The following is a 14,253-nucleotide window of genomic DNA, read 5'->3' as shown; positions in this document are numbered from 1 at the left end:
GAAGCGGGCTGGGCCTGTGAAACGCGTTGCACTGTTTTGGGGTACTAGTTAATAAATGTGATTGCTACTATTCAGACAGTCTTTCGTGTCTGCTTTATGGAGGTAAGTCCACCGCTTCCTCCCAGCAAATTTTAAAGCTTTTATCCGCTTTTATCCTGCTGGCGCCTCTGTTCTCCTACTGCTATACCGTGTCCACCCCTGGTGGAGGGGTGATCTACCCCCTTTCGCATCTACAGAGAGCGACTTCTTATCCCTGAGTGAGGACAGGTCTAATCTCCTCACCTGCCTATACAGTGGTTGCCTTTGTGGTAACCCACGTTTGTGAGTATAATTTTCTCACGATAACCTTTACTTCATTTATGCTTAACATACTACACTATATTGGGCTCTCGGTTTCTCTACACTTTAGTTAGGGTTAGGCATCGGTGGGTGGGGAGAGATTGGTTAGGGTTAGGCATTGGTGGGTGGGGAAATCAGTTAGGGTAAGGCATTGGTGGAGTGGTCGGTTCGGGTAAGGCATTGGCGGGTGGGGGGAGATCAGTTAGGGTTAGGTGTAGGTGGTGGTGGGGGGGTTGGTTAGAGCAAGGTATCGGTGGGGTGGTCAGTGAGGGTAAGGCGTCAGTGGGTGGGGGAAGACTGGTTAGGGTTAGGCATCGGTGGGAGGGTTTGTTGGGGTTAGGAATCGGTAGAGGAAGGGCTCATGTGAGAATAATGTTAGGTTCAGTGTTAGTAAAATATATTTTATTATCAGAATGACCACTACCTAATAGTAGAATGTTGTCAATGTTACCGATATTCTATTAGCAGCTATTTCTGACTCCCTTTTTGCCTGTACACATCTGGAGGGTCAGAGAAGAATGCTGGAGCATGAGAATAAGCAGGAGATGACTGAAGGAGCAGGACACTTTCCCAGGACATCCTCGGGTCAGAGGGGACAAGTTCACTGCGAAACGTTTCACATTTATACATACAAAGCGTCAAACGGTGGCGTCTGTGGAATCCAGGAAATAACGGCGGAGGAGGAATTTACTCTCATGGTCGGACATCAAACACGCATTGTACGTCTCAAACAGACGAGTGTTAATAAAGATACAAAAAAATGCATATTTTTGTGGCCATTCCAATCATTCTTGAACAAGTGTGTGAAGTGTTCTGAGGCCAGGCCGATGTCACACGGGCAATTACCTTCCTAGCGACCAAACCGCCGCTGCTGCTATCGCCATGACAATGGCTCTGATTTACAGAAGGTTAGAGATCAGAGCAGGGGGAATGTGATCCAGGGAACACAGGCTGCAGTCTTCCAAAAAGAATCATTTGATATTGAGCTGGAAAAGTTAACAAGAGATGGTAGTTTACCAGCGGCTAACCCCCATCCCATAATGACTAGCATGACCTCTGACCTGACATCAGCTGGCCTCTGATGCTCACAGACCAGCGGGTCTCTGCAGCAAACTACAACCCCATAGGCAAACGCAGGGGGGTATTACAGCTGCCCAGAATCCCCCCTCAGACCAGGGCTGGTGCAGTGTCTGGGGACAGGCACAAGTTGAAACACAAGAATATCTGCAAGTATCCTGCAGCTCCCTTTCTTTCCCTGCTACAGTTGACTTTGGATGTAGCAGCAGCGTGTGTACAGAGCATGGAGCAGCAGCGTGTGTACAGAGCATGGAGCAGCAGTGTGTGTACAGAGCATGGAGCAGCAGTGTGTGTACAGAGCATGGAGCAGCAGTGTGTGTACAGAGCATACAGTAGCAGTGTGTGTACAGAGCATGGAGCAGCAGTGTGTGTACAGAGCATACAGCAGCAGTGTGTGTACAGAGCATGGAGAAGCAGTGTGTGTACAGAGCATGGAGCAGCAGCATGTGTACAGAGCATGGAGCCGCAGTGTGTGTACAGAGCATGGAGCAGCAGCGTGTGTACAGAGCATGGAGCAGCAGTGTGTGTACAGAGCATGGAGCAGCAGTGTGTGTACAGAGCATACAGTAGCAGTGTGTGTACAGAGCATGGAGCAGCAGCGTGTGTACAGAGCATGGAGCAGCAGTGTGTGTACAGAGCATGGAGCAGCAGTGTGTGTACAGAGCATACAGTAGCAGTGTGTGTACAGAGCATGGAGCAGCAGCGTGTGTACAGAGCATGGAGCAGCAGTGTGTGTACAGAGCATGGAGCAGCAGTGTGTGTACAGAGCATACAGTAGCAGTGTGTGTACAGAGTATGGAGCAGCAGGGTGTGTACTGTACAGAGCAATGAGCAGCAGCGTGTACAGAGCATGGAGCAGCAGTGTGTGTACAGAGCATGGAGCAGCAGTGTGTGTACAGAGCATGGAGCAGCAGCGTGTACAGAGCATGGAGCAGCAGTGTGTGTACAGAGCATGGAGCAGCAGTGTGTGTACAGAGCATACAGCAGCAGTGTGTGTACAGAGCATGGAGCAGCAGTGTGTGTACAGAGCATACAGCAGCAGTGTGTGTACAGAGCATGGAGAAGCAGTGTGTGTACAGAGCATGGAGCAGCAGCATGTGTACAGAGCATGGAGCCGCAGTGTGTGTACAGAGCATGGAGCAGCAGCGTGTGTACAGAGCATGGAGCAGCAGCGTGTGTACAGAGCATGGAGCAGCAGCGTGTGTACAGAGCATGGAGCAGCAGTGTGTGTACAGAGCATGGAGCAGCAGAGTGTGTACAGAGCATGGAGCAGCAGCGTGTGTGCAGAGCATGGAGCAGCAGCGTGTGTACAGAGCATGGAGCAGCAGCGTGTGTACAGAGCATGGAGCAGCAGCGTGTGTACAGTGCATGGAGCAGCTCTGGGGAACTTAGAGTCAGGTATGAGCACAGCCCTTTGCCCTGCTGTGTGAATGCTTCACTTTCCCCTTCACTACCCATGCCGGTTGTCCTCATTATTATCTGTATTCAAACTGCTCCTGATCGATCCAGTTGTTAATCAGGAGTAGATCCGACAACAAGGAAATAATTGTCAGAGATCCTATCTGTCAGTTGGCCAGGATATTGCATTATGTGTACCCAGCATAATGTACAACCATATTATTATACTGTATTGTGCGTGGCTGAGGGAGACCTTTCAGGAATCCCCCCCCTTGAAAATCCTGGGTTTGCCCCTGAACCCTATTGGCTATGCTGAATATTGTGGGATAGGAGAGTCTGGAAAACCCGTGTCTACCATCCCTACTCGAAACGTGCACCTGCACACTTCAGAATATTCTGTGCCACTCAAAGGAACTTCCGGGAGGCGCGGCAACAACAAGGACAGAGGACAGGGAATGGGTGTGTGAGGGGGAAATCGTGTATGAGATGGTAAAAATGGTGGTCAATTGCCAGGGTGTCCTAAGTGAGAGAGTATACTTGCCTTAAGATTTGAGGTTTCAGGTTGCCTATTAAAAAGGGTGGGCAAGTGTTGAGGGAGGGAGTTCCAGAGGCGGGAGAGGATCCAGAGAAGTCTTGTAAGCAGGAGTGAGAAGTGACCAGAGAGGAAGACAGGAGGAGAATATGGTTAGCAGAGATTGCGTGTAGGATGGTATCTGGAAATAAGATTATTTAAATAAGGAGGAGCTAGGTTGTAAAGCGCTTTGTCGGTGAGAGTCAGGATTGGTGGATATTGGGTGAAACCATGGCTGTTTCAGGTGAGCCCACTGGATAGGTTACATGGCAAGGTTTGACAGGCGGACAGACAAGCAGGTGACGTGTTTACAGTTCTCGGTGCAATTTCCACTAAAACTAGAATTTAACTGCCGCACGCACGTCGCCACGGATTCTGCGTGAACTTAGCCAAAGTCCTTTTATGATGTAACTACTTTATTATGTGAATACTTTCCGTCACTCCTGCAGTTCTGACCCTCAGGTTGCTAAATAAAGGGTCATTTGCTTCTGCTACTACCAGCTACTGCATTTGCTCCTTTAGAAATACCAGAGCCAGAGGAATGCACTGCAAGAATTATTTTTCTTAACAACTGTTCCATGCTTTTATCTCTTACGCCTGTGATAACCACTTTGAACTTACAGAAACCAAAAAAGAGATAAGTTAGTTGAGAGGGGGAGAGAAGAAGGAGTTCACTCCCAAACAGATGATTCCAGAATTCTGATCTCTCAGTTATATACTGGACCCCGTAGTGGGGGGAGGGGAGTGGAGTCATGACGTACGGACTGTAATAGCTGTGGCTGGGCTCAGCTGTACACAGGAAATGGTAAGGCATTATTAGGAGGCACTCAGGCTTCGAATGTTGACAGAGAAAGTTCTTTACCCAAATTTGTCGGCATGTTTGAGTTTCTGTGGCGTAGCTTCGTGTAAACTCTCCCCATTCTGAGCTTTGCTTTCCGGAAATCCTTTCTTACGCTCCCAGCTGGCTTTTAACTCTTCCTTGCCGCCTCGCGCCTTCTCGTCCTTCACCTTAAAGAGACACGCACATAGAAACAGAGAGAGACAATCCATTTAGATTCAATTCTCCTTTATAGGGAATGTATAGAACGGTTTTCTTTTCTTTTTTAGCACATTCATTTTATTTTTACATAGTGGGAAAAAATTACATTTTATTTGTATTATTTCATATATTACTGTTCTGTCACCCACAGAGATCAGGACTCGAATCCTCAGGCAACAGATCGGGGCCGAGTTCTGTACAGACGTGCTGCACACCTACAGGCAGTTGCTATGACAGCACGCGGTGTACAACAGAGCAGTATGGAGCGGGCAGAGTGAGAACAACAAGCTCGCTCTGCTTGACTGAGACGGTGATCAGCAAATCCCGATCTATTGCCGAATCACTGGGGATTGAGGGCCGTCCTGCTAGATTCCTGGTAGAAGACACCCCTGTGGCCAAGAACCATTCAGTATATGTATAACGCTTAATGTGAACCCGAGGAGAGAGACATATGGAGGCTGCCATCTTTATTTCCTTTTAAACAGTGCACATTGCCTGGCTGTACATTCAGCCACAGACCCGAAGCAAGCATACAGATCAGGTGTTTCTGACTGAATTGGCCGGATGCTTATTTCAGGTGTGTGATTCAGATACTACTGTTGCCGGAAACATCAGTAGGATAGCCAGGCAACTAGTATTGTAGGGGTGATCGATAAGATGCAAATATTTCCGTATTCATGCAGATTTATGTCAATTGTTATGCAAATATATGCAGCATGCAAATGAACCAATGAAGCCCCACCCAGGTTTAAATTGATTGGTCCATTTTCAAGCTGCATAGTTATGCATAAAAATGTTCATAAATCTGGATGAACTCGGAAATATTTTCATCTAATTGATCATGTGTTTAGTATTGTTTAACCCTTTGCCGACCGCTCCCCGCCGATTGGCGTGAACGGCCTTCTGTGGGACTAGCAGGAGATTGTGCGCGCATCCCTGCTTGGAAGGCTCCGCCTTCAGTCTCCCAGCGGCGATCACCGCTCGGAGACTGTTAGACGGCAAAACCGATGTCTATTTATATAGTACAACGCTGTGGTCTACGGCAGCGCTGTACTGGGGAGAAGCGATCTGCTGTAATAGGCTGAAGCCTATCAAAGCCGATCGCTGTAATTGGCTGACGGGGAGAGGGAGGGAGGGAGAGGGAAAAAAATACAAAGTACAAAAATTTAATTAAAAAAAAAAAAAAGAAATATTTATAACAAAATAAACAAACACGCTGGGGGCGATCTGACAGCACCAACAGTATGCTCTGTTGGTGGGGAGAAAAGGGGAGGGAATGACTTATGTGCTGACATGCACGGCCCTGCAGCGAGGCCTTAAAGCAGCAGTGGCCTATTTCATGAAAAATGGCCTGGTCTTTAGGAGGGTTTAACACTTTGTTCCTCAAGTGGTTAAAAGGAAATAAATATGGCAGCCTCCATATCCCTCTCACTTCCGGTGTGCGCTAACAACTGTGACCTATTGATCTACGTGGAACTTATCTTCTCTTCTCTTTACCTGCACAGTCGGAACCAGCAGGTGACGCTTGAAGGAAATATACATTTTCATTTGTGATATTTTATATTTTTCAGATTAAAAAAGAAAAAATATATATATATAAAAACATACTGGTATACTGTACATATCACACATACACTTAATACTCTGTTTTGTAATACAAAATCTAACAAATAAAGGAGGTAAAAAATTCAAGAGAAATAGATACAAATAGGCATCTGTAATAGGCTGATTTCACACTTTAAGGGCTGATTCACACTACAAGAGCTTTTTAAATGCTAGAGATTTTAAAAACTCTTGCTAATGCAATGCTATGGGGGATTTTTTTACAAAATCACATCCCTCTAGTCACTAGAGTCTAGTGTGATCACACACACAGGATAACATTAGCAAGAGCTTTTAAAGGATACCCAAAGCGACATGTGACATGTGACATGATGAGATAGACATGAGTATGTACAGTGCCAAGCACACAAATAACTATGCTGTGTTTTTTTTTCTTTCTCTGCCTGAAAGAGTTAAATATCAGGTATGTAAGTGGCTGACTCAGACAGGAAGTGACTACAGTGTGACCTTCACTGATAAGAAATTCCCCTTTTTATCTCTTCCCTGCTCTCAGAAGCCATTTTCTGCTCGGAATGTATTTTATAGTTGGAATTTCTTATTAGTGAGGGTCACACTGTAGTCACTTCCTGTCTGAGTCAGCCACTTACATACCTGATTTTTAACTCTTTCAGACAGAGAAAGGAAAAAAAAGGAACATACCAATGTCTATCTCATCATGTCACATGTCACTTCGGGTATCCTTTAAAATCACAAAGCACTTAGAAAAGCTCTTGTACTGTGAATGAGCCCTAAGGGCCAATTCACACTAGAAGCGCTTCTCTGAGCATTTTGCGATTGATTAGCGGTTTTTAAAATCGCTCCCATTCACTTTCATTAAAACACGGTAAAAATCACAGCGAACGCGTACGCGAAAATCGCCGCAATTTTTACCGCGATTTTAATAAAAGTGAATGGGAGGGTTTTTAAAAAATGCTCAGAAAAGTGCTTCTAGTGTGAATGGGCCCTAACAGAGCACTCATTAACCCACCCATTTTTTTCAGAGGACAGGTAACAACTGGGAGATGAGCAGAGTAACTAGTTGGGAACTAGTAGACAAAGATGGTTGATAAAAAATGCTAACAATACTGTAGGCAGTTGTTTTTTTTTAATACTCACCTCTAGGGCAGAACTCATTTGCACCACATCCTGTGTTTCTAATAAAATGTAATGCAGAAAATTCTGTTGAAGGCCAAATTATAGTCTCATCTACTCACTACTTATTAATAGATTAGTCTCAGATGATTAAGAAGAGTTATGTGTTATTATGTTAACTAAAGTCAAAGTTTAGCCAATACATGTAAGGTAACATGCAGTATCCCATTCGGAGGACATTTCAGGGAATACAAGCCCTGTGGAGAGTGGAGGAGAGGAAAATGACAAAATAAATTGAAAAAAATCAAACAAGGTAAATAATGAAAAAAAAAAAGTTTCCACTTTAAAGCGGATCCGAGATGAAAAACTAACTATAACAAGTAACTTGTCTCTTATCTAAAGTTTAGATAGTTTACACAGCATATTTAGCTGCAAACAGCTTCAAAAGTTTATGATTATTTACTCCTGTGATACAATGAGGGCAGCCATGTTCTGTTTGTCACATTGTCACAGGCTGAGGGCTGGAGATGCTATCAGCTTGCCTGTGTGTAAATTCAGTCCCCTTCTCCTACTCCCTCTTCCTCCCCTCTGCCTCTAAAATCAATGGCTAGTAACCTCCTCCTCCTTCCCAGACTGAGCTCCCATAAGCCCTTGCTACAGTGCCAAGGCGCAAAAGGAACTGTGGGCTAGGCTTGTTTAGTTTATAGGGAATTAGAGATTTAAAACAAATACAAAAAAAGGATTTGGCTTGAGGAATGCCCTATACACTATATGAAAGGAACACAACTATGCAAACTATGTAAAAGTTTATCTCGGATCCACTTTAAGCTGCTCCAAAGTAGCAGGGTTCCGGTTGAATGGGATGATTTATAATTTATGATTCTACAAGGAATATTATTTAGTTTTGTTATTTTGAACTAAAGCCAGCAATGAGTAAAAAACTGTACAGGGGTGGGAGGTTGGGCCATTAGACACCAGGGAACTGTATAGGGGAGGGAGGGCCATTAGACATCAGGGAACTGTATAGGGGTGGGAGGTAGGGCCATTAGACACAAGGGAACTGTATAGGGGAGGATGAGGGGACCACTTGACACCAGGAAACTGTATAGGGGAAGGAGAGAGGACAACCGGGAACTGTATAGATGAGGGAAGGGGCCACTAGACACCAGGGAACTGTATAAGGTAGGGAGGAGAGCCACTAGACATCCAGGAACTGTATAGAGGAGTCGGGGGGCATTAGACACCAGGGAACTGTATAGGGGAGGGAGAGTAGACCACTAGACACCAGGGAACTGTATAAGGGAGGGGGGCGTTAGACAACCGAGAACTGTACAGGGGAAGTAAAGGGCCACTAGACACCAGAGAACTGTACAGAGGAGGGAGGGAGGACCACTAGACATCAGGGGCTTGATTTACAAAGCCGTGATAACTCTCATCACGGTCGCGCTAGCGTTTTGCGCATTCGCGGGCATTTTTACGGCTTTGTGAATCAAGCCCCAGGAACCTGTATGGGGAGGGAGGAGGCATTGGACACTAAAGAACCTCATAAGGAAGGAAGTGGCCACTAGACATTGGGGTAGTTATAAATTACTAATGTTATTGCTATTGAAAGCCTGATCCAGTGACACATCGCAGAGTTCCCCTTTAATAGCCTGGAAGATCTGCAGACAGTAAGGAATTCAGGCATATGTTCTTCAATGATATAAATCAAATCTTGAGCCAACTGTCTCAAATGATAAAGCCAATAAAAACAAATTCTGAGGAAATATGTTGTTAATACTACAGCAGGAAAATAATTACCTCCTCTTTTTTGAATCCCGCTCGCCCTTTCTCGTCCTTTTTAGCTTCAAACTTATTCTCTTTGTCTTCTCCCTTTTCGTATTTAAAGTTGAAATGTAACTATTGAAATCAGCCTGTTGGTATGCGTGCAAATATTTATCTCACGGTGCATTTTTGTCTCTGCAGGCAAGGTGGTGCTTGACAAGGCCGAGACGTGCTACAAGATGCATCCCTGCCTGGGCATCTGGAACCGCGACTAATCTGCCTCTACTTGGAATTTAGATATCACTGCAAGATTTCTTGTCTAATGGGCGATTCACATACCATGCTTTATACTTTTAAAAGGAAAGAAAACAGACTCCCCCCAAAACTTTAATAAAACAAAAACTGCAGTTGCCTCGAAAAATAAAAATATCGAGGCTGCAAAGTCTATAAGTCACCACATACTACTGCAATTTTATGGCAAGTGGTTTGCTGTCCTTCAGTTCACGCAATTTTTTTTTGTTATGACCTCTTTCTGCCTTCTGTTTTCCCCCTTTACTTCCCACCCACCCACCCTCCCCCCAGCCTTGCTGCAACTTACAGGCGAAACTCGGAAAATTACAATATAGTGCAAAAGTCTATTTAATTCAGTAATTTAACATAAAAGGTGAAACGGTGCGTACACACATGCGACTATAGTCGTTTGAAACGATCGTTCCCGGATCATTTCAAAGGACGATCGTTTAAAAAAAAAAGCCAACGATGATTAAGTCAAATGACGGACGAGCTAGATCGTTAAAAACGAAAGATCTGTCCTGGCGGATTTTTTTAAACGACGATCCATAGCAAAAGGTTGTTCATAGTAGGCAAGACATGCACACTTCGTTTTATAGTCACAGCACATTAAATTTTCTTCTCGCGATGCCCAGTGATGCGTTGCATACTACATGATTATACCATAATTTTTATTTTAACAGGACAAAGTGTATTTTTGTATGTTTTGTCAACACTATATTATCTAGATGCTCTACTACATACCGACAGTATGAAATAGAAATTTAGTCATATGTGTAACGTCAGTTTTACAGTGTAACATACGTTTTGAACCGTTCGTTACGTGCGGGTGGAACTTACTGTGATGTAACTTCCGGGAACAGTAGGTGATGTTGTTCCGGATCATTCGTTAAATGATCAGATTGTTACACACCTTCAAAAGCTAGGTCGTTCTTTCGTCAATTAAACGATCGTTCGTCGTTCACAACGAACGATCGTTGTCGTATGTGTGTACTTAGCTAAATACATGAAATAGGAACCCTTTGCAGGTGTTTTGCATAAATTAGCTAATTAGGGTCAGACACTTTGAGCCAAGAATACTGAACATTTTCCCAATATTTTAATGGGCTGAGATTTTGATTTGGGGGTTCTCATAAGCTGTGAGCCATAATCATCAAACTTATAACAAATAAAGGCTTGAAATGTCTGGCTTTGCATGTAATGAGTCTTTTCATATATTAGTTTCACCTTTTAAGTTGAATTACTGAAATAGATGGACTTTTGCACGATATTCTAATTTTTCAAGTTTAACCAGTGTGTCATAAGGTTTAAAAATTCCTAATTCCTTAATTTAAAAAAATTCCTAATTCCTGTAAATTCTCGTGATGTAGACTACAGCACTTTGTTAAGTGTGCTGCAAACCGGTAGGTGTGGGTCACATGATCTGCAGTTTTGGTGTCCAGATAGGTAGGCCCCTCTCATACCTTCCAAGAGCCCCCCCAATGGGAACACAGCCACCTCTACAGGCCACGCCCTTAGTGGTACATTGGATTTTTCAACAGTTTTTGGTGCTTATCATCTGAAAGTGTTTAGTCCGACTTTTATGGTACGGTATTCCTGTATTATTATTTTTTGTTATTATTTCTTTTATTTCTTAATAACTTTTTTTAATAACTATTTATTTCTTTATTATTTCTTTATAACTTCTTACATGTTATTAAACGAACACGGGAAGTAAGCAAGGCAAGATATATGGAACCAAAGGTGGACTTTGATATTCTTTTCCTGGGGCATTTTTGTTGTTTTAATAGTATTTGCATCTATATGTACTTCAAGACAACGATTTTTGTGACTGCATTGCACGGTGGTCCACACAGTGAAGGGCAACATGGAAGCTTGTGACACAAACACAAAACGCTGGCTGCAAACGTGACAGCACCAGTGGCACCCAACACGCGTGACTCAAAAATCTGATCCCTAATTTCCCTCACATGCCTTACAACCAGGAAGGGGAAGAAACGACTGATCATGCCATAGAAGAAGTGAAAGTTGTAAGCCAGGTGTTAATCTTTAAGCAGAAACCAGAGCTGTCAGCAAGTCAAGAGCTCAAGGAAAGGATAGTAAATTTCAGAGTGAAAAAAACCCCCAATCTATGGTGTGAGCGAGGCACAAAACTTTGGCCAGCATTCCATTTTCCAAAACACAGGTGCAGAACGTGCCGGTGGGAGGAAAAACATTGTACCTGCTTCTTCAGGAAGGGCGACTGGATCTTTTCCTCCGCCTTCTTTTCTTTTACCTGTTTCTTCTCGTTTTTTTCTTCCTCCTTTTTGGCCTCTAACCTAGCCTTCTCTTCTGCTGCTTTTTTCTCTTCGGCTTTTTTCTTTTCCTCGGCTGCCTTTTTCTCCTCTGCTTCTCGTTTTTTCTTTTCCTCCTCTGCCTTTTTTTGTTCTGCTTTTATCCTCTCTTCCTCGGCTTTCTTTTCAGCTGCTGCTTTCAGCTCTGCCGTCCTCCTCTCTTCTTCCAACCTCTTCTGACGCTCCCTCTCCTCTGCTCTCTCTTTTTCCTTTTGCTGTTCCTCTAGTCTTTCCCGTTCCTCAGCTGCCTGTCTTTCTGCCTCTCGTTTGGTATCTTCCTCCCTCTTTAGCTCCTCGGCCTTCCTTTCTGCCTCAAGTCTTTCCCTTTCTTCTGCCTCATGTTTATCTTTTTCCTCCATCCTTTCCCTCTCCTCCTCAGCCTTCCTCTCTACCTCAATTGTTATCCTCTCCTCAGATTCACTATGTTCTACCTCTCTGCTTTCCTGCTTACTCTTATCTATGGTCACAACAGCTTCTATCCTTACTTCCTCATCTACTGCAGCCTTAGATACTTCAACGTTTTTAATTTGGAATGTCACTTCTACCTGATTCTCTTCAACAAGAGGTTCCTCAGGAGACTCCTCCTGAACTTCCTCCTTGACCTCAACTTGATGTACTTCTTCTTCTTCCTCCTCCTCTTTGCTGCCATCCTCTGTGGGCTTTTCTACGGTATCAGTCTCTTCCACTTCATATTTTCTTCTAAACGGCTCGGAGTCATTCTCTTTTGGAGCAGTATCATTTTCCTGCACTTCGCTCTCCCCATTCCTGGTGCTCTTAGACTCCGAATAACTTTCATTGGTCGTTATGGATATGGTTGGATCGTATTCCTTCTGGCGCTCCATAGCCTCTTTTAAACGCTTCTGTCTCCTTTCTTCTCGCTTGGCCAGTCGCTCCAGCAATGCTGCCTCGTCATCGCCTGTAGCGTCAGTGTTCGTTATTGACGTGGTCCTTGTTTCTTCTATTGTGACACTGTTAAAATTAATCGTGATCATTAATTTCACGCCAAATGTTTTTATTAAGTCTTAAATTACAATGACAACAATGATCAGTATCAGCTGCATGCACGAACTAGCATTGCCTCTGGCCTAGGAGCTCCCAGTCAGTGCGTGCAGCTGCATAAGACACTGTACTATACACCTGAGGAAGCATGCAGGTGTGCAAAACGTGTCGTCTTTTCTTGTTTTCTTGTGATAATAAAATTATCTTTAAACCTCCCACCTTAGCTGAGATTGTTTCATTACCCACATTTAACCATTGCATACTACATAGGGGCAGCCTCCTCCCATTTTGTGAAAACGTCCATCATGTCTGGTAAGAGCTACATATGTGCTGCAAAAATTAAGGTTTGTGCTACTTTAATTTGAAGATATTAGCAATTATTTTTTTCCAGATGATAATCTCACCCAGCCTTCCTAAAGAAAATATCAGAGACTTCCATGGGACGACGAACGGCAAGTGAGGTGATGGACCATATGGGGCTGGAGGAAACCCCAGGCAAGAATAGATACAGCCGTAAGTACAGTCACAGGTACACTTTTAAGCGAACCTCCAGACTAAAAATCTACTCAGCAGCACTGAAAAGGCTTGGAGTTTCTTTAACAGTTTCACAGCATCAGAACTTTGTTTTTCTTACCCTAACCTCATTTTTAGCTGCACAGAAGGTAAGCTCCGCCCCATTGAAGAAATCTGCCCAGGCATTTTTTCCGCTGATGCTGTGCAAAGCATGATGGGATTTCTGATGTTGTTCTCGTTGCCTAGCGCGCACAGCTGGGAGGGGTGATCGGGACACTTGGAACTGTGTCTCATGCTCCCTGTCACCTCCTTTCAACCAAAAAGATGGCTGCCCCCATGAAAATCACAAACATTTACCTGTTCTTTGAAAACAGGGTGGGTAAGAGATTATATTACCTATCTATTTTAATTAACATAACTAATGTAACTTAATGACAGTATGTTTGTTTAGGCTGAAGTTAGTCCAGCACTAGTCTACCTAGCCAAAATTCTGGAGGTTCGAAACAAGTTACTCCAACCAGTCCATCTAGCCAAAACTTTATTCAATATAAATATGTGAAAACCAAGCCAATAACCTAAGCTACCATCAACTGACACAGTTACTATGAAACTCGCATTCTGTTGCAGTTTGATAGGCCAAAAACAAGTACACACCAGCAGGAGGTTATATTTACCTATTCTGAGAGTTCACATTATTCCCATCCACATCATCCCGCAGCTTCTGCCTCTCCTGACGAGCTCGTCTGCGCCTCTCTCTGGCCGCCTCCTCCTCATCGTCATCAGTTCTCTCATAGGTTACTCTGTAATGGAAGAAAGACAATGATTGGGTACTATGAAAGACTCAGCCACACACCATAGTTTTTTTAAATCTATTTTAAGATTTACAGTACGTTTAATGCTTCTGATTGCTTTAAACGTTTTGAAAATCTGACCCACGTATCACACACACACGGAAAAAAAATTATTATTGAAAACTGAAAAAAACTGTTCTACACATCAGTAAATCAGCAATCTACCCTACAAGATTCAAGTTTCATAAAAATGAATTCGAAAAATCCGCCCTTCCTGATTTTCTTTACAAAACAAAACAAAACCAATAAAAACAAAGACTCGATTTCTCAAACGAATAAAAAAAAGCTTTACATTTTTCTGTACAACCAGTTTTATTGAATTATGGTGTAAGAAGAAGTCACATGGAATGTCACATCCAAGATATAAAACACCTCTTTATTGAT

At 43.6% G+C, this 14,253-nt stretch overlaps 1 protein-coding gene and 1 long non-coding RNA gene across 7 annotated transcripts in view; one reads left to right on the top strand and one right to left on the bottom strand.

Annotated features, from left to right (window-relative positions):
• The window catches only part of LOC137564362 (uncharacterized), a 30,661-nt gene extending 21,305 nt beyond the window's left edge, over positions 1 to 9,356 (top strand). The window contains exon 3 of the long non-coding RNA XR_011030585.1: positions 9,084 to 9,356. This is a non-coding gene — a long non-coding RNA (uncharacterized lncRNA). The remainder of the gene's footprint in view (positions 1 to 9,083) is intronic.
• CALD1 (caldesmon 1) overlaps positions 1 to 14,253 on the bottom strand; it is a 221,039-nt gene that overhangs the window by 28,554 nt on the left and 178,232 nt on the right. For 4 of the 6 annotated variants that reach the window (XR_011030583.1, XM_068278142.1, XM_068278143.1 and 1 more), the window contains 4 exons: positions 13,693 to 13,818; positions 11,395 to 12,475; positions 8,919 to 8,990; positions 4,248 to 4,393 (listed from right to left, as the gene is read on the bottom strand). Coding sequence is in view for 5 of the 6 variants with exons in the window: in XM_068278142.1 (XP_068134243.1) it covers positions 4,248 to 4,393; positions 8,919 to 8,990; positions 11,395 to 12,475; positions 13,693 to 13,818 (1,425 nt within the window). In the remaining variant the exon portion in view is untranslated. The remainder of the gene's footprint in view (positions 1 to 4,247; positions 4,394 to 8,918; positions 8,991 to 11,394; positions 12,476 to 13,692; positions 13,819 to 14,253) is intronic. The other 2 variants (XM_068278145.1, XM_068278144.1) reach the window with 1 other exon arrangement.

Source organism: Hyperolius riggenbachi, chromosome 3 (genome assembly GCF_040937935.1).
Source record: "Hyperolius riggenbachi isolate aHypRig1 chromosome 3, aHypRig1.pri, whole genome shotgun sequence".
Taxonomy (NCBI): domain Eukaryota; kingdom Metazoa; phylum Chordata; class Amphibia; order Anura; family Hyperoliidae; genus Hyperolius; species Hyperolius riggenbachi.
The sequence above is the reverse complement of the archived record's forward strand: the minus strand, read 5'-3'. Positions and strand labels throughout refer to the sequence as shown.